General features: G+C 39.1%; 1 protein-coding gene across 1 annotated transcript in view; it reads right to left on the bottom strand.

Annotated features, from left to right (window-relative positions):
- LOC124605962 (methanethiol oxidase-like) overlaps positions 1 to 7907 on the bottom strand; it is a 129842-nt gene extending 121935 nt beyond the window's left edge. Inside the window, exons 1-2 of the mRNA XM_047137925.1 lie at positions 7752 to 7907; positions 6892 to 7077 (exon numbers count right to left, since the gene is read on the bottom strand). Of these exons, the coding sequence (XP_046993881.1) occupies positions 6892 to 7077; positions 7752 to 7877 (312 nt within the window). The 5' untranslated portion in view covers positions 7878 to 7907. The remainder of the gene's footprint in view (positions 1 to 6891; positions 7078 to 7751) is intronic.
- Between the last annotated feature and the right edge of the window lie 13689 nt (positions 7908 to 21596).

The following is a 21596-nucleotide window of genomic DNA, read 5'->3' as shown; positions in this document are numbered from 1 at the left end:
GAAGTCCCACATCACATTGGTTTGCATATTTCCATACTGATTCCTTATGGATTTTGAAATTTGAACTAACTGATTATGAACTTTTTACTGGTTAGTACCCAGTGCTTTGCATTTTTAGGTCAGTCCGATCATCGCAAAGATAGGCCTTGAACATTTTCAATTTGGTTTGAGGTGTCTCATGCCAAATTCTAGTTTCATGTAGTTTTGCTTACTATATCAATTTGATCTGTTTTTCAGCTGTGATGTCATGATTTGAGACTTCCTGTATAGTTTTAGTCATATATATAAATGCATTGTAGGTTAACTCTTGTATTTGATTGTGTGTTAGGCCTTGTTTTGTGGCCTTACTGTCACTTGCTGCAATTGCATTTCCTATGACAAGATGAACTCTGTATGGTTCTATGCACTACTTTGGTCTCACTTAACAGACTGGAGGGAATTTTCATTTGCGTTTTCTGGTATATATTTTAAATTAGTGTTTTTCTATGATTTGATGTAGGATAACTCTTGAATCTTATTTGTCATTCATGGATACAAATATATATTTTGTCTAGTAAAGTAGGTAAGATTTTATGTTATCAACTTGAATTTTGCTTTGTCACACTGTATTGTATACACAGAATAACTCTTTATAGTTCACCATACTTCTGAATTGGAAGTTATACAGTGATTAGATTAATTAACAATCATGGGATATATGTATATATAAGTAAACTAATGACAGTCTTGCACTGGTGAAAATTTGAAATGAACCAAGGAAGGAGTTGGAACAAAGTGATGTGAAGGGGATTATGGTAAAACACAGCACTTTATACTGATATACTGTTTACTGCATTTAATAAACTCATGGAAGTAATGGGCATAATAGTTGTGACCACAAGGAGGTTATTCTGAGAAACAATTAATTTTGTTTCCTGATGTATGTTCACACTTATTTGAGGACATTGATATAGATGTGATCATTCTGATAATTGAATTTGGAAGATGATACATTTCTTTAACCTATTTGAAATTTCGACATTGAAGTCGGTTTGATACAGCATCAAATGTCTGGCATTCCAGTTGAGGCATGTTCTTGCCTGGGAAAAAATTATGTATCCATAACTTGACAACCAACTCACACTAACATCTTTTAGAGGTATGATACAACTTATTAGGCAATAATATATGAACAATTGAACGAATCTCATAGTACGTTCAATGGAGTGCATCAAAAGAGCACCAAGATGATAAAACGGAAAATTTATGCACTTGTACCTTTCTTGTATTTCATCTTGTAAATGAGAAAGTTGACTGACTAAACTTTATACATAACATGTATTTTTCACTCACACTAATTGTCAAATTGCTGGTCTTTTTCACTAGTCATGATTATATTCCCTTCATTTTTAGCCAGAGATTTAGGAGAGCTTTGTCTCTCTGCAATAGTCAAACCTCTTTGGGATGTATTGTAATACCACAACCCCTGTATCCTCTTCTTCCACTCTCATCCCCACTCTCCCAAAGAGGACTTACACCAACTTAAACTGCTGTTTGACTTTGTCTTTTCTGGTTACCTGGATTCGAATACACTGAAGATTTTTTGTGCAGAAAATTAGTAATTTGCACTAATTTAAGCTACTGTTTTGACATTGTTTACGTTGGGCCTCACCAGTATGTAGAATGAAGGAAACATGTTAAAAGCTAATATACGATCACAATTTGCACATAATACAAACCACAGGAACATGGTAGGAATAAAATTGCTATTGTAATTATGGAGTAATCAACAATTTAAGTTCCAATATTTCTAGTCATCAGGACAGCTATTTTTATGCTTTGTTAACACAAAAACTACATGTGTCCCTAACAGAAATATGACATGATGATTTTTCAGTCAGAATTAAGGATATTCATGTTTTAATTGGTGTTAGTTAGCTAAACTGTAATTATGAGCATATAGAAATGTAAAACTTTACTCATACGTAGTTTAATTAGTTGAATCTAGGCATTTTATGCAATAAAACTAATTGCTCTGTTCACCTGAAAATGATAGGATGATGTCCTTTAAGACAGTAAAAAAATATATGCAAATTAATGAAACACATTGTTGCAATGATAAAACATGTAATTTCTTAGTTTCAATATAAACAGATTCTTTCCTGTCTTTGTATGAAATTATTCACTTCTATTTCGTGTAAATTTCTATGTTATTTGGGAAGATGTATGCAAAAACTTTAATTGTATAAATCCAAAATTCAATATAAACAGAGGTGATTTGTATGCCACTATAGGTCAGTCTGAGGTCAGTCCCACGTCAGTATTACGTCAGTCTTGGACCGAATTTTCTTTCAACAGCATGTAGTCAGACTTTGTACATTCGCCGTCAAACATCTAGCGTGCAAAATAAGATTCTCTTTGGACAAGAAGTACTAAACTTATTTCTATCATTGCATGATTCCCATGTGGTGATGCAATAACATCAAGATGAACCTATGGCAGCATTAAGAAGCAACATCCCATATTACACAAGATATGTATTATTTTATTGGTGGAGGATATCCATAATAAGGTGGGGTATATTAATCATTATTCTTCTTGTACTAAATAATGATACACATCCCAAACTTCACCCACAAAAAATTTTTGCCATGTTATATTACACTGTCCACAATCCATTGCCATCCAGTAGCTGCTCTGTGAGAGAGTGCATGTCATGCTTATAAAAAAATCACATCTCTAAACTGTTCCTCCACTGTCTGCAGTATATAATGCTGTAAAGTATGTTCATATCATTATGCATACAGGTGTTTTCTTAAACGTAATAAGGGGACCACATCCTAACCACAGAAAACATTCCATAACAAAACAGCACATCCTCTGTACTTCACTTTTGGGATGGCAAGTAGCAGCAGGCACTGAGAAAACCCAAAACCTTCTATATGATTGCCTCAAGTCATAGTACGAGTCAGCCCTCCAAATCACTCATTCCCAGTCATCCACTGTCCAGTAGCATTATTCTTTACACAACTTCAAGCATTGCTTAGCATTCACTACAGAAATGGTTGGCTTATGAGGAGCCTCTTGACCATTGAATCCATTCTTTTTAACTTCCTATTCGAACTTCCTATTCACAATCATTCTGCTAGTAGGTGCATTGGTAGCAGTTTTAAAACTAATTGCAACCATTCTGCACAATGTTTGTTTGTCAGTATCTGGAAGTTCATTAGATCTGCCTGGTCTTGGATTAGCTGTCACTCATCCATCATGTTTCCACTTCACATCACATCACCAACAGTTGACTTGTGCAGCTTTGGAAAAGTTGAAATTTCCTTGATGGATTTATTACTCAGGTGATGTTCAATGATCAGGCCACAATCAAAGTCACTGAACTCTCTTGACCCATTCTAATGTTACTGCTTCTCTGCTGACAACACAATACTCCAGTCTCCTTTCTATATTGGCAAAGGCCAGTTCCATATTACACAGGACTGTCCAGGTAATTTTGATCAAATAGTGTATGCCACAACATGTTTTAGATGTCACAGCCGGCAAATGAACTGCCCGAAAGTCAAATGGTTCAAATGGCTCTGAGCACTATGGGACTTAATTCTGAGGTCATCAGTCCCCTAGAACTTAGAACTACTTAAACCTAACTAACCTAAGGACACCACACACATCCATGCCCAAGGCAGGATTCGAACCTGTGACCGTAGCAGTCGCGCGGTTCCAGACTGTAGCGCCTAGAACTGCTCAGCCACCCAGGCTGGCCCCAAATGTCAAGATCACCACAATACATCCATCATTAACCAGACTGCAAGGCATCTGACAGTATTTTGTACTGAGTGGTCTGACATACTGCCATGTTTCCAACCAGATGCCAAATAGTAGTTGAGAGATTAACCAAGTAATGAAATCTCATCTGAGAATATGGCGTATTTTCATATGTGATTTCTTCATAAATAAGGTATGAAATAGCAAAAGTGGATCTCATATCAAAGTTTGTTCTATTAATGTGAGTGTTGATTCTCAACTGGCACAAATTTAATTATGGTGGAGGCCTGTTAATCTGAACTAATTGGGACCGGACCTTGTTCGGATTACCAACTTGTTCAGATTTGCCAGAATTATGGTGACACGTTTCTAGAATGAAGTATACCAAGCATATAAGTAGGTACATGATGATAACAAATGGGAACAAGTGTGGGCACAATGGCTCACTCTCACTCCCTGCCCTTGTTGTTGTGCATTGTTGAGTGCGATATGGTTTGTTTGGACAGATTCAGAAAATGTCATGGAATCTGTCTGCTAACAATTACTGGAAAGAAGCTTTCTTCTGACCATGATGCAGCAAAGGATTACTTGGGTGAGTTTGCAAAAATGATAAGAGAAGGAAAGTATTCGCCTCAACAAATTTATAATGGTGACAAGACTGGCCTTAATTTTAGGGTATTGCCAACAAAAAGCCTGGCATCAAAAACAGAAGACCATGCTCCTGGTTTTAAAATATGCAAAGATTGTGTGACTTTATTAGTGTGCAGCAATGCTGTTGGTGACCACAAGCTGCCTTTAATGCTGATCGGCAAATCTGCTAGGCCCAGAGCCTTTAAAAACTGCAACACGAAGTCCCTGACCATATATTATCACAACAAGAAGAAAGCATGGATGGATGGTAAGCTGTTCAAAGAATGGTTTCCCAGCCAGTTTGTTCCCTCTGTTCAACAGTTTTTAAGGAAAATCATTTGTCTCCCCATGCAATCCTTTTGATTGATAATGCGCCATCTCACTCTAGCACTGAGGAACTATGTGATGGAGAAATTGTGGCGAAGTTTTTGCCACCGAATGTTACACCACTTCTACAGCCGATGGACCAGGGCTCACTGCAAACATTAAAACTGATTTACAGAAAACAATTTTTAAGTAGCTGATCCAAGATGATAGCATTCCTTTAGTGGACAAAATAAAAAAGACCAATGTGAAGGATGTTGTTTATTGGGCCACTGAGGTGTGGCAGAGTATTTCAGAAAATACTCCAAGAAAATCGTGGAGAAAACTGTGGACATCTCTTGAATTTCAGGACAACCTAGTTGAAAATGAAGAGGAAAATCTACTACAATTAATACAGACAATCTGTGGATGTGAAGAAGCTAGTGAAGGAGATGTAGATGAGTGGATGGCAGTGGATGGGGCATGTGTGGAGAAGCCTACTGATGCTGATTTAGTTGCTGCTGTGACTCAAGACCAAGAAGAAGTGGTCTGCTGTGATGGAAGTGACAATGAGTGTGAAAGTGACAAAGGAGAGTTGGTGCCACAAAGTGATGCAGCAGAAGCCCTTGACCTCACGCTATGTTATTGGGAGCCACAGCCCACTGCTACACCTTCTGATTTGATGTTTATGAAACAATGGTGCAACTATGCAACATATAACAGACTGTCTTCATTACGCCAAAAAACAATCACTGAGTTTTTGTCATCTAAAAAGTAGGGATAAAATGTCCGTTGTATTTTAGTAAGTTTGACAGCTTTTCTTTCATTGTTATGAATTGTTTAAAGCTAATCTTTTCTTGTCAATTTTTCTAATACATGTTTACTGTACTGTGTAAATTAAAATAGTGTGTATGTACAGCAGTTTACCACACAGTTTTCCACACTTAGACTAACATTTTTCATGTTCGGATTAACCGAACGTTCGGGTTACCGGGGTTTAGATTAGTGGAACTCTGCTGTATGTAATTTCTGCACTACTTTATAATTTACAAACCTCTGAATTTGTATTCAAAGCATGAAGATCTATATTAACACCATGTCATGAATTAATTATAAGTAAATTTTTCCAGATAGTTAAATCTGTTGATGCTGTTTGATTGTAGCCACTTCTTTAATATCTAAGTAGGTTGCACAATACTTTCTTGTATCAAATTGGTAATGGCATCAATTATTGTACATGATAGCACCTCCAGTTCATGAAGCATGAAATTGTAATTTCTGCTTCTTACTTGGCACTTCTCTCTATTCTACAAAATGTTCTTCAAAGAATGCAAATCATTTGGCAGCCAGAGGGAGGCCAGGTAACTGCACTGCTCACAGATGTAGTAGCTAGCTCACTAGAAACCATGCTAGATAAATTGTTTTTGAAGTTTCTGATTTGACAGTAATGAATAAAAATAGCTGACAAATCATCTGTATCTTCTTGACATAATTTATTGATAATTGTAATGGAATTCAGTTGGTTGACCCAATGTACATATCTATATTATTATTATTTTAGAGAAATACCAAAGCTTGAACACAGAGAGCAGATGCAAATGGATGTCTGTTGCCGTAGTTAGGTAAAGATGAAAAGGCTTGCTCATTTTAGACTAGCATGAATAGTTGCATCAGACTGGCTTGCAGACTAAATATCACAAAACAACATCAATTTAGGACATAAAACTAATAACTTTTCTTTCAGCTGTATTTATTAATGTAAAAATATTATATGGGATTGATTTTGTAGTTAGTATGGTACTCCATACTACACTTACGCTTAAAAATATACCATATTTATGTGTGCATGTGCATGCACTTAAATCCAATATACAGGTATATTCACAACTGACAAACTGTATTGAGGTACTTTAACTGATGTTAGTTAATCAGTTACTGTGTTTTGATACAGTTTGTTAGATAGAAACATAAACAGGATTAATAGAATTGCCTGACTGCAGGTCTCAGTTTCATAAAGCAAAGATTCATAATGAAGAAGCATATTGACAACAAAATCACATATAATATTTTCACATAAATAAATACAGGTGAAAGATAGTTATTAATTTTATCTGTCATAAACAGCCTCAACATTCATGGAAGCAAGAATCATCAGTGTGGTAATGATAACCATAGTGTAACTTAAAATTGTGTAATATTACATACCTTGTGCAATCGAGGTGCTCTCTCATTGATTCCAACATCAACAACATATATCCTTGAACTGCCCAGTGATGGCAAAATCAGCTTGTCTCTACATTTTGTTGAATCTTCATGACAGCTGCTACAAACATTCCATCCTGAGTGATGTAGCTCATCACCTAGGTAAGGCATTGGCAGGCGATGTATAACCTGTACACAATGAAAATGAATGAGCGTACGGCATCGTTGGCTGGGAGGCCCCACCCTGGGAAGTTCGACCGCCAAGTGCAAGTTTTTTGCCACATTGGGTGACTGATCAGGATGAAATGATGATGAGGACAACACAACACCCAGTCCCCAAGCAGAGAAAACCTCCAACCTCGATGGGAATTGAACCAAGGCTTGCTTGCATGGGAGGTGAGCATGTTACCACCCAGCTAAGCAGCTGGACTGTGCACAATATCAGTTCTTAAATTGTGTCAATGACGTTACATAGAACATGCATTTTACTGTTATAGTAAACCCTGGTTAATCAATTTAGAAGAGCATGACTTTATTTTATGCACCTGTGTAAAAAATTTGTGAATTTTCTTACATAAACAAAACAACCTTTTCTACAATAACAATTTCAAGCACAAAATAAATGGAAAAATAAATTTCTGCCACCTTAAAAACTGTTTGATAAATACTACTTCCTTCTCTACTAAAATACAGGGAAAAAATACAACTGCATCCATTAATATTTATTTGTAAGTGAACAAAACTGAAACATGCAGGACTATGGTAGAAATGAGTTTCATAATAATTTCAGTGCTGTGTTATTTTAAGTAGATTATCTGAAACAGCAAATTACATTAACAACTGCTAGAATAGACTGTACTCACCTTGCAGAAAGTGGGGCTGTCAGGATCAATATCAACAGTTGCCAAAAAGTCTGGTTTAGTATTGCGAGCTTCAGCAGGTTGAACGCAAGGCACATAAACAATTTTTTCTCTAGGTCCATATTGCATAGCTTCCAGGGGAGATGAATAGCCAGGGCCACAGCCATGACCTGGAAGGTATATTTGTCAGACAAAATATGAAAACTGAAGAAAAGAGGTGCAAAAAAGTATTACAATCAGTTTTTCAGTATAGTTTATACAGGAGGCTATGACTAGAAATCCCAATTTCACAGAAAAAATAACAAATTTGTGTATGCAGAACAAATAATGTAGTTGAGACACTATGAATATTCCTTTTGAATTTCCAATCATTCATACAATCAAACAATGGAAATCCAGGCTGGAATGTAACAATATTATGAAAAGGAAAGTTGCTACTCACCATATTGCAGAGATGCTGAGTCACAGATAGGAACAACAGGAAGACTTTCACACTTAACTCATTCAGCCAGTGGCCTTTGTCAACAATAGAGACACATATGCACACACACACACTCACACTCACAACTAATGCAACTCACATATGACTGCAGCCTCAGACAACCGAAACTACACTGCAAGCAGCAGCACAGGTGCATGATGGGAGTGGCAACGGGGTGCGAGAAAGGAGGAGACTGAGGTGGAGAGGGGAGGGGGAGGGATAGTATAGTGGGCATGGTGGACAGTGAAGTGCTGCAGGTTGGGCGGGGGACAGGGGAGAGGTGGGGAGGGGGGAAGTAGTGCAAAAGGAGAGAAATAGAGATAAATAAATAAAAAATAAAATAAAGACTGGGTGTGGTGGTGGAATGACAGCTGTGTAGTGATGTAGTGCTGAAATGGGAGCAGAAAAGGGGCTGCATGGGTGAGGACAGCGACTAATGAAGGTTGAGGCCCAGAGGGTTACAGGAACATAGGATATATTGCAGGAAAGTTCTCACCTGTGCAATTAAGTAAACCTGGTGTTGGTGGGAAGGATACATATGGCACAGGCTGTGAAGCAGTCATATTGTGGCTGGTTACTGTGCCCCCACTGAGAGAATCTATGCTCTCACAGACCAACACCTTCAACCTATTACTGGAACCTAGCCTCCTATTTAAAAGATACCAACCATTTCCTCCACCAACTCTCCATAGTTCTTGTCCCTTTCCTACAGAGTGCCCTGTTCGTCACTATTGATGCCACCTCCCTGTACACTAACATTCGTAATGCCCATTGGTTTACCACTATTGAACACTACCTTTCCCAGTGCCCAATGGTTTCCAAACCAACAACCTCCTTCCTAGTAGCCATGACCAACTATATCCTCACCCAAAATTACTTCTCCTTTGAAGGCATTACCTACAAACAAATCTGGGGTACGGCTATGGGCAGCCGCCTGGCGCGATCCAATGCCAACCTATTCTTGGGCCATCTAGAGGAATCCTTCCTAAACACCCAGAATCCTAAACCCCTCACCTGGTTCAGATACATTGATGACATCTTTACTATCTGGATCAAAGATGAGGACACCCTATCCACATTCCTCCAGAACCTCAACACGTCTCCCCCATTTGCTTCACCTGGTCCTACTCAACCCAACAAGCCACCTTCATAGATGTTGACCTCCACCTTGAATATGACTACATCAGTACCTCTGTCCATATGAAACCTACTAACCACCAGCAATACCTTTACTTCAGCCACGCATTCCATACCAAGAAGTCCCTTTTGTACAGCCTAGCCACACATGGTTGTCACACCTGCAGTGATGAGCAGGCCCTCTCGAAATATATCGAGGGTCTCACTGAAGCCTTCACTAGCTGTAATTATCCTCCCAACCTTGTACAAAAACAATCTCCCATGCCATATCTTTCCAGTCTCCCACCACCTCCCAAAGCCCCACCATCCAGCCACAGAGGAGCATTCCCCTTGTAACTCAATACCACCCAGGAATGGAGCAACTGAACCACTTTCTCTGCCAGGGTTTCAATTATCTCCCATTGTGCTCTTAAATGAGAAATGTCTTGCCGACTATCCTTCCCACCCCTCCCACAGTGGTTTTCCGCCATCCACTGAACCTACACAATATTCTCATCCATCCTAATACAGCCCTTGCACCCAATCCCTTACCTCATGGCTCATACCCCTGTAATAGACCTAGATGCAAGACCTATCCCATACATCATCCCACCACCAACACCTACTCCAGTCCGGTAATTAACATCACCTATCTCATCAAAAGCAGGGCTACCTGTGAAACCAGTCACATGGTCCACATGATAAGCTGCAACCACTGTGCTGCATTCTATGTAGACATGACAACCAACAAGCTGTCTGTCCACATGAATGGCCACCAACAAACTGTGGCCAGGAAACAAGTGGCCTACCCTGTTGCTGAACACACTGCCAAACATAATATCCTTCATTTCAATGACTGCTTAACAGCCTGTGCCATATGGATTCTTCCCACCAACACCAGCTTTTCTGAATTGCACAGGTGGGAACTTTCCTGCAATACATCCTACATTCCCGTAACCCTCTGGGCCTCAACCTTCGTTAGTCACTGTCCTCACCCATGCAGCCCCTTACCTGCTCCCATTCCAGCACTACACAAGCCTTCATTTCACCACCACACCCAATCTTTTTTTATTTTTTTATTTTATTTCACTTTCTTATTTATTTCTCTCTATTTCTTTCCTTTTCCGCTACTCCCCCCCCCCCCTCTCACCTCTCCCCTGTCCACCGCCCAACCTGCAGCACTTCACTGTCCGCCATCCCCACCATTCTATCCCTCCCCCTCCCTGCCCCAGTCTCCATCTTTCCCCCACCCAGTCGTCATTCCCATCATGCAACTGTGCTGCTGTTCGCAGTGTCGTTTCAGTTGCCTGAGACTGCAGTCATGTGTTTAAGTTGTGTTTGCATGAGTGTGTATGTGAGTACGTATCTCTATTGTTGACAAAGGCCATTGGCCGAAAGCTTTTAGTGTGAAAATATTTTTGTTGTTCCTATCTATGACTCAACTTCTCCCCAATATGGTAAGTAGCATATTTCCTTCTCATAATACATTTATTCATACACAGTATCATAGAAACTCTGTGATGAAGGACAATCATTGGTCATTTTCAAGTAGAGAGAAAGACAGAAGTATTCATTAGAGATTACTTTGAAAGTGATTTTAACAATCAATGGAACAGCTGGAAGCCACAGATCCAGTACCAAAAAAGGCAGAAGCTATTTCCTCTATTGCTACAGCTGTGACCAGCATTTGCTGGGATGCAAAATAGATTCATCTAATTGGCTCTCTTGCAAAGAGTTTAACAATAATGTAAAATACTACACTAGACTTCTAGACCACATGGATTAAAAAATACAAAGAGACCAGATTGGAAATCATTCCACTTCAAGACTATCTTACTGCCAGAAAGGTTTTTTGAGGGATTTTAAGTATAATTGTTGAAACATTCTTTCCATTCACCAGATTTGGCAAGCTCTGATTTTCACTCATCCTTATTTCTACAGATCTGTGACTGGAAAACATTCACAGTCCTATGAAAGGGTTATGGGAGCCTCAGTGCACAAAGTTCACTGGACCAGAAAGGGGACCTTCTAAAAAAGAACAATTTTTACTTTCTTTCCAAAGCTGTGTTAACTGATACAAATTGTACTGCTTGAAAACCATCATAAATCATTATTCTTCATCTGTAAATTCACAGTTTGTGGAAACATGACAAATTAAGAAACAATTATAGGTTAAAAACATTGCAAACTTCAGTGGCAAAATTACATAAAACAGGCAACTTTATCAAATGTATTGAAACAAGTGACAACCAAAAATACTAAAGATAAGATTATTTAAATGATGAAGATTATTTATTAGAAAACTATGTACAAATAAATACTTAAAACATAAAAAATTGGTAGCTTTATTTTCACACACTTTGGATTTTTAAAAAAATTCAGAAATTTTTATCAGAAAAGACAAATTTTCTGAAATTTAATTGTAGGGAAGGTCAGTCATATAATAGTTTTCACATTGAGCACTGAGTAAAGTTACATTATCATGCTTGGGAAGTCAAAACATGTATGGAAAATGTTGAGAAAAGTATGAAATTCTATGTTGGTAAAGTTGTTCACTTGCCATCAAGCATCCTGGTACATCACCTAGAGATATTATACATAAATGCATAAATATTAACAAATAAAGGAGATTCTAAGGGACAATTATTTGCTCTATTACACAAAATAAGTATTTTTTACTCAAATGGGAATTAATCACACTTCTGTAAACTACCAAAAAATCATCTACTGCTAGAAAAGGAAAATACATAAATAAAGACCAGTTAACATATGACAATGCTGAAAGTATTTAAAAATGAGTATTGTAAAAATCTTCTCATGTGATGCAAAAAGGTATTGTATTGTATTGTATTGTATTGTATGTTAACTGGGGACCCGGAAACAACGGAGAGGCTCCGTCCCCGCCGCAGCCCGCAGTGGTCCACAACCCCACGACAAGTACCGCAGTCCACTTCACCCCTCCGCCACCCCACACCGAACCTAGGGTTATTGTGTGGTTTGGCTGCCGGTGGACCCCCCAGGGAACGTCTCACACCAGACAAGTGTAACCCCTATGTTTACGTGGCTGAGTAATGGTGGTGTACGCGTACGTGGCGAAATTGTTTGCGCAGCAATCGCCAACATAGTGTAACTGAGATGGAATAAGGGGAACCAGCCCGCATTCACCGAGGCAGATGGAAAACCGCATAAAAACCATCCACAAACTGGCCGGTTCACAGGACCTAGACACAGGTCCACCGGGCGGATTCGTGCCAGGGACCATGTGCTCCTTCCCGCCCGGAAAGCTGTGCATTAGACCGTACGGCCAACCGGGGAACTTGGTAGGGCAACAAACATCACCAAAACCAGAACAGTTGTCCCATGTGACAAAACTGGCCCAGGGAAGAACTGCAGTTCAGACATCACAACTTGTTCAGAGGCACATAGGTGAGCTGCCTATGAAATTCTGCTGCCAGGTGCCAATATACTGCTGGTACAGCACCCTGAAACACTACAAGTCAGCTGTGGTTGCAGGGCAGATTTCCACATTCTGTTGCACATCATTCTGCTTCTGTGGTACCTAGGAGACCAGAGGTGGACTCACGTCACAACATATCTGGACTGTGCAACTATCAGTATTCACATTCAGCCCTTAGCAGACATGTATTCATACTCAACCACAGCTGAAACTGTAACAATCTCCACACCAGCTGATGGACCCACAGGACCCAAGGAGGTGTAACATTACCTAGTAGCATCATCAGCCTAGCCATTGGTCTACATGCCACCACTAGACCTAATGCTTACAGGTCTCAAGCCAGTACCACCAAGGGAAGACCTCCTCCAAATTGTCTTCATCCAGCACCCCACGAAACTCCAAAGGTTTTGAATTCTGCAAGGGGCATCTGCACACTTGGCCTGCTGTTCACATCCACTGTGGCAAAAGGCTATTGGCTGCCAAAGGCAACCTACATTATGCCAGCATGGCCGCCATACCAGCCATGCCCTTCCACTGAAGCAGTGCCATTGTCTCACGTGTACTCTGTTGCATGCCAACACTGTAAAGTGAATAAAACTGGGAAAATTTTTTAAAGTCCCACAGTGAAGCTATATTGATACATTACAACAATGTTGAAACAAGGTGGCCACAACGAAAACAGTTCGTCACTGAGACTGGGTCAGGCCAAACAATACATCGGCATTTCTGATGAGTGAGGTAGCAGATTACAGCAGAGCGTAGCAAGTCAGAGCAGTCAAACAGGGTTGCGTCACCTTCATTATGTAATGAAAGAAAGGTAAAAGTGAATGTGACAAACTGTACCAAGTGCTCTTATGAACCTGTTCTATGCTATAACAAACTCATTAAGCAAGCACAGCAGAAGGGAAACGGCTGATACCTTCATAATATCAAGCCCTATTCAGTCATGATGAATGGTGTCAGGTATATATTAGCCACTACTTCGCTTCATGAATACCCCAGCAATTTAGCTTGAAAGTCAGTCAGTCAGATGGATTGATGGTGTACATGACGTTCACACTTAATTCCCTGATTGCAGCAAAGTGACATCAGGTACAAGTCTGTTGTAGATTTACTGAATGCTACAGACAACAACAGCCACTACTGGAAGAGATGGCTACTTTGCCACAATCACCAGCCATAGAGTTTAACACAATACTCTACCTCTGTCATTGATGGGAGGACCTGGAGGTCTTTCTGTCCCACCAGATTCAGGACACTAGCATTCCTGATTTTGGCAGGAAAATAGGGCCTACCTGGATGGAAGGTCAAAATCACTGAACTTCATGGCTACATAGCAACCATCATCATGGAATGACGGAAGATGAGAAGGATGGTGAGCAGGATGGGACAGAGCACCTCCCATGTTGGCAGCTGTAAGTTCAATATATGTTCTGCCATCACTCACTGACATGGTGTTGCAGTACATCCAGAGCTGGGGCCACCACATGTGGCAAACTGCCAGTGCAGCAGTCAACTGGAACAAAGTGTGTGGTGCCAGCTGCTGTGAGTGGGCTGAAGGCTGCTTATGACATGGTTCCTCAGCAGGCACTGACAGACGATGCCAACCATGAGTCATGATGATACCTGCATTTTTATGGAAATAAATAACTAATTACGAATCTTCATTCACTGCGCCTATCAGTAATCACAAGTCACTACCATCCTTCTGGGGAAAACTGGTAAGGAGCGAACTGAGAGAGTGCCTTCTGACACAGATCAACTCTACTCACACCCTCCCAATAGTCATCTCTTGTAAAATTTGTGTCAGAAAGTGCTGATGCTTCTGACACTTGCAGCATCTACATCAGAAAGATTTTCAAAGTGTTTTGTGCAGAGCCACTCCAGCTGTTACAACAATTGTGAGGTGAGTCACTGAAAAGCCTTGTTTCTCACATAAGTATGTTCTGGTGGTGATCATGTCCAGAAGTGAGTTAAGAGCCACCTTTAGCAAAGTGTAGTTTCTGAATTTAAGGGGAATTATAGTGAAATGTATTTTGTACAGTAGATTGTAAAATGTAATTTGTCTAGGCACAGAGTATCTTGTGATAGGTTTATTCCTGTAATATATTCCACTGGCAGTATGATCATACAAAAGAGCACTCTGTTAAGTGTCATTGTGTGTCAATCAGAAGAAGTAATAACTAAATTGTTGTTCATTATAGTGTATATTGTTTGTGGTGCATAAGGCTTACTGTGATAGAAAAGGAAACTGCACAGATGTGGCACTACAGCAGACATATTATCAGCTCTGACAGATCAAATTATTAAAGGAGCAGAGCTAGCAAACGGCACAGCCATTATATAGTCAAATGGGAGATCCTTTACAATCAGGTCCTAGTGAAGTTAAATCAGTACCGGAAGTACCTTCCTCATCTATGGATCCTGTAGCCACTAGTCTTATTCCCCTTTTTTTCTGGAGAAACATTAGAGGATATTACTATTTTTATGCAGGATGTGTTATCCACAGCCAGCGTATGCAACTGGTCTGAACAAACATAAGTGCAGATGGCCAAATTGTTCTTGTCAGATGAGACTAAGACACACTTCATGTATCATGAGGTTTTAAGTAAAGTAACCACATTTACAGAGGTGGAAAATGGTTTAAAGGAAAGGTACAGAAAACAAAATAGTGCTTGTTTCTTTCAAGAAAAATTGAGTAATTTGAGACAATTGCTAAATGAGACTGTCAAGGTGTTTTTGGATAGGATACACAAGTTGAATGCCCAAACATACCAGTTTACTAACAAACCAGATACTGATGCAGTTTTATTGAGAGAGGCTGAGGATAGGGAACTGGACGTGTTTCTAAGGGGGATTTCTCCTGAATTTTCTCATAGAATGAGAATGGAATACCCACAAGATGTAGCAGCAGTGCTGCAGGTAGCCAGTTATCTGCAAGAGACAGATAAGGCTAAAGTCTCAGAATGATCAGAAAATGTTTGTGTCAAACAAAGATTGTTATGTCTATTAAAAAAAACTAGAAACCCACCTCGATTGCGAAAAAAATACCTAGTGTTAACCTAGGTTTCAGCGTGGATAACTACACCTTCTTCAGAACAATAAAACCCACAAGTGCCTAAGAAGACCTTTGTCAATGATTAAAAGAACATTTATACACAAAAAAAGGAAAACACAAACAGTACATATGTACAAAGTCTAAACCATTATTTAACTTAATGGTGTAACCTTCATCTCACACCAGCCTATGTTCGATGGGCCATGACCCGCCATAAACTGCAGCCACAAATGGTCCCTCACTTACACGCCCAACCCGCTACCTATGCACATGCGCACGACAAGGGAAGTTTCTTGAATGTGCATGCGCATACAAATACGTGAAAGTTTATACATGGGTTGTGGCTAAATAGCCCTTATATTCCTAACCGTGGATCAACGTATATCAAAAAAGTAGAGCCCTTAGTACCGTCACCGCTTCTAGTAGGAATATGCTCTTTATACCTGAGACCCAGAGCTCGTCCTGTTTGCCCAGGACGAGTTCTGGGTCGCAGGTATAAAGAGCATATTCCTACTAGAAGCGGTGACGGTACTAAGGGCTCTACTTATGTGGAACACCTTGTCCAAACGGCTCATGTGCTGAGCCCTCCAGTTAATATTGAGTTACTTCATGCCGAGGTTAAGGGCGTAAAACTGGATGTTTTGGAAGAAATGCAGATCTTTAAGCATCTGGAACATGATAAAGACAATATCCTTAACGACCAACTCCTACAAAGAAACAGAAAATTTTTTGAAGGTTTCGCACCTTTAATTTGTTCTTCATACTTGTAAATCTGATGATCTGGGGATTTTCACATGCGTGCGCTGATTGGCAAGCACGGTTGGTCAAGCTGTTCATCTTTTTTCTTTTTTTCTCATTTCCTTTATGATAAAGGTGATTTTAGCCCATTGAACACCTCACGTTTTATCCCTATATCTTTATTACCATGGCGTCTTTTGATTACGTCCCCTTAGCCACCCCCCCCCCCCCCCCCCAGGCTAACTATTGGCTTTAGGAATAGTTTTAAAGAGTTCCTCCTGTTGTCATAGGTAGCTTCATATACGTTTCTTTCCTAGCATAAGCAACCGTGTGCGGTTATTTTTAAGCTTCATCTCCTATTTACCTTGTCACTTATTCTATCCATTCTATTTTTTTATATACGTTGATCCACAGTTGGCAATATAAGGGCTATTTAGCCACAACCCATGTATAAACTCTCACGTATTTGTATGCGCATGAGCATTCAAGTAACTTCCCTTGTCTTGCGCATGTGCATAGGTAGCGGGTCGGGCGTGTAAGTGAGCGACCATTTGTAGCTGCAGTTTATGGTGGGTCATGGCCCATCGAACATAGGCCGGTGTGAGGTGGAGGTTGCACCATTAAGTTAAGTAACGGTTTAGACTTTGTACATATGTACTGATTGTGTTTTCCTTTTTTTGTGTATAAATGTTCTTTTAATCATTGACAAAGGTCTTCTTAGGCACTTGTGGGTTTTATTGTTCTGAAGAAGGTGTTGTTATCTACGCCGAAACCTAGGTTAACACTAGGTGCTTTTTTCGCAATCAAGGCAGGTTTCTGGTTTTTTTTAAATATATTAACCAATGATTGCTGACACGCTGTGATGTTGAAGGTTCTTAAATGTTATGTCTGCAGAAGGAAGGGTCATTTTATAGCAGAGTGCTGCCAACTGCAATGTTTTAACTGTCAACCGATTGGTCATACGGCACAGGAGTGTAGGTCAAGGAAACAGGGTAACTATAATGACAAACAGAAATTGTTAAGTCACAACAGAAAATTTCCTTTAAGTGAGAAGCATTCCCATTAAATATAAGTGCATGTTTGCTGATGGCTTGTTTGAAAAGGAAACAATTTTGGTAGGTTCGGGGCACACGTATCAGTTGTCAGTCTGGATCTCATGCATAAGAGCAGACTATAAGAACAAAGGTACAGGTTGCATGCGTTAGTCGACAATGCAGATTAGTCAGTCGGGACAACATATCTCAGGCTTAAAACAGGAAATGCAAGGTTTCATGAGCAAATGGAAGTGTTTCCAACTGTGGCACAAGGTGTCACTGTTACACTTGGGTTACAATTTCTGGCTGGGCATCATGTTAGAATCAACCTTTAGTAACGGACAATTGAACATGATGGTAAGTTATTTCCATTGGGTGCAACAGTTGCAAATGTTTATATATCACAAGATGCACCCATTGCAGAGGTGGAACTCAATAAAATGTGTATAAGTGCATTAAAAGCTATTTTGTATGACAGATTACCAGAAGGTACAGGAAAACTAATGTGGGTGCCAGTAGACAGTAACATTCCACAGGGTGTAGTGTGTTTGGCAGAATCATTAACAAGTAATGATATGTGGGATGAGCAACATTGTTTTGTACGTGGTGTATAATACATACAAGGGATATTAATGGTCCAGTTAGAGTGGCAATAAGCTTGGATAATTTTGGAGGAGATGAAGTGAATCTCCCAAAGGGATTACTGATAGCCGCAATAGAAGTTCTAGAAGAGGAATATATTGAGGATTCTAGGGTACAAGGTAGAACATAATGAACTGATGACATATCTGCATTGTGAGAAAAAGTTAAACACCTTCAGGGTAATGATAATGCACTAATGGAATCAATGTTAATATGGTATAAGGATTTGTTCAATTGACAAGGAATGTTACCTGCTACACCAATCACACAACATAGAATACCATCAGGCAATCATCTGCCAGTATTTAGAAAATACTATTGGCTACCTAAGCATTTAAAGCCTTTAGTGGAGGAAATGGTGATTCAACAGTTATCAGATGGGATTATAGAATGTAGTGATAGACCACAGTCTGTGAGTATTGTGATCATGGGTAAGAAGTCACCAGATGGAATGAAGAAACATCAGTTTTGTTGCAACTACAGATTCTTAAATGAAGAAACAGTAACAATACTGACACTTTAGATAATTTGGATCAGTGTAAGTTCTTTTTGCCCCTATATTTAATAAATGGGTATCATCAAATTGAGGTACATCCTGGAGATAGATCTAAAACAGCATTTAACATAACTTCTGGTCACTACAAATATTTTAGGATGCCTTTTGGGCTGAAAAATGCTCCTGCTACATTTTAATATTTATCGGATGGAGTCCTGAGAGATTTAAAACCGAAAAAATGTGTGGTGTACTTCAATGATATAATTATATTTGCAGAAAACCTGGAAGAACTTGTTCAGCATTTGCAGACGACATTTGACAGGTTGAGAAAGGTTTGACTTATGCTTAACATTGATCATGTGTCACTTTGCACAATCACAAGCAGACTGTCTAGGGCATATAATAAGCCAAGATGGAGTAGGGAGAGATCTGTGCCTTACATCAGCAGTATGTGACTTTCTGGTTCCTCAGACAGTTAAACAATTACAATCTTTCCTTGGATTAGCAAACTACTATAGAAAATTCATGAAGGTGTTAGCTGAAGTGGCACAAACACTAACAAAATTACTGTGGAAAGGTATTATGTTTAGCTGAACATCTGAGTGTCAGACAGCATTTCAAAATTTAAAAGATATATTAACTTCAGATCCAGTTCTGATTTTTCCTGATTTCACAAAAGAATTCATACTGCCATGTGATGCAAGTGCTACAGCTTTGGGAGAAGTTTTAGGGCAAATCATTGATCAGAAAAAACGAGCAGTTGCATATGCATTTCATGTTCATAGTGATTACTGATCATGCAGCTACTAGGGCTAAAAGATCCTTCAAGTCGTCTAACGATGTGGGCTTTGAAACTAAGTGAATTTCAATATGACGTGATTCACAAACCAGGTGTTAAACATGCATATACAGATGCATTTAGTAGAAAGACTGGGGCATTGCAAGTCTCTGGATTTGATTTAAAGATCAGAAGAAAGCACAAGCAAATGATAAAGAGTCTCAGATGTATTGCAAACAACCACAGTTTGTCATACAAGATGAGGTTTTATCAACCAAGTGGGACATTGTATTGTGGTTCCACCAGCTTTGTGGACAAAAGTATTACAGCAAGCACATGATTGTATGTTATCGGGTCATGGCAGTAAGTGAAAAACAGATAAAAGAGTAGTGGAAAGGTTCTGGTTAAGAATAAGATGCACTGATGTCCAACAATACGTCAAGAACTGTATCCCATCTGCACAATGTGCTGATTTATGTCATTAGAAGATACAATTACAAACACCATCAGAGTCTGTCTATCCATTTCAATGGTAAGAGCAGATATTTTGGGGTTGTTTCAGAAAAGTCAATCAGGTAACAAGTATGCGTTAACAATTATCAATCACTTCTCAAGGTACCTGGTGATTGTAGCAATACCAGATCAGAAAGGAAGCACAGTAGCTCATACTGTCGTAAATCATTGGATACTTAAACCTGGGGTGCCACAAATGATTATTATGGACCAGGGAACAAATTTCATGTCCGATCTCATTAAGCAGTTGTGTTGCTTACTGAAAGTTAAGAAATAACATATAGGTCTATTCCCCACAAAGGCAAATGGTCATACAGGTAGAGTTCATAGAACTATATCTAAGATTCTAACCAATTATGTGAATTCTCAACGCCTAGACTGGGATGTATATCTACATTTGGTGTAACTTGCACGAACAATTCAAATACTCTTACAGTAACAGGATTGTCATCTAATGAGGTGGTATATGGATACAAAATGCCTTCTCTGTTTGATGTAATTCAGCAAAATTGGGAAAAGAACATGAACACATTTAGTTATTCACAAAAACTCTAAAGGAAGTCTAGCAGAAGGTACAATGGGCTAACACAAAAGCAGTAGAAATTCAAGAACATGTGGGGTTAAGTAAGAGGAATTTACCACAGTATCAGATAGGTCAATGGACATTACTTGCAAAACCTTACACTCCCAAGGGTAAGACGAAAAAGCTTTTGATGAAGTTTCAGGGTCATTACCAGATGGTCAAGGTAAAATCGTCTGTAAATATAAAGCTGCAATTACTGGGACAAACTTCAGTAGTCCGTATCATTAGAATTAAACCTTTTCAAGGAGCCATTGATTCCTTTCCTTAAGTATTAGCAGAGATGCCACATACTTTAATTAAGAATCGAAAGGGTAAAGAAATACTGTAGAATAGGCCATATGGGTTGAGACCAAGGAATATGTAGTTATGGATGTAGAGATATGTGGGTAATAGAAGGATTTCCTTTATTTGTTTCCTTTGATTCATGTAGTGTACTTAGGAATATAGATATTTTTGTTGTATTTCCACATTTTTCTAAGGAGGAAGGGAGTAAATATAAATTGTTTCCTCTAGGTGATGGTGAGGATGACACCTAGATGGGATATACTTCATTAACTGAAAACTTAATCCCTCTGTTATACAGCATAGAGAGAGAGATCACACATACACACACAATTCCCTGTAATTAGTATTATGTCACAATTTGAGTGTTATATGATTCATGCATATCTAATAGGATGGTGTCTTATTAACAGAAGGATTTAATTTTTTTGGTTTATACCTGAACAGCATGAATTGCATGTAATTCTATCAGTAGAAGATTTTGGTAGTAGTAGTAGTAGTAGTAGTTGTTGTTGTTGCTCTAAGTGTATTAATCATCTTATTATTATATGTCCTGCTCAAGTAGTTCAAACAGATAATCAATGGTGTTAAGTACAATTATTCTTGGGAGATATGAATGCACTAGAGTATAAGAAGGTAGTCATGAAGCCATGGACAAATTACCACTGAA

Source organism: Schistocerca americana, chromosome 3 (assembly GCF_021461395.2).
Source record: "Schistocerca americana isolate TAMUIC-IGC-003095 chromosome 3, iqSchAmer2.1, whole genome shotgun sequence".
Taxonomy (NCBI): Eukaryota; Metazoa; Arthropoda; class Insecta; order Orthoptera; family Acrididae; genus Schistocerca; species Schistocerca americana.
This window is presented reverse-complemented; position numbering and strand designations above follow the sequence as displayed.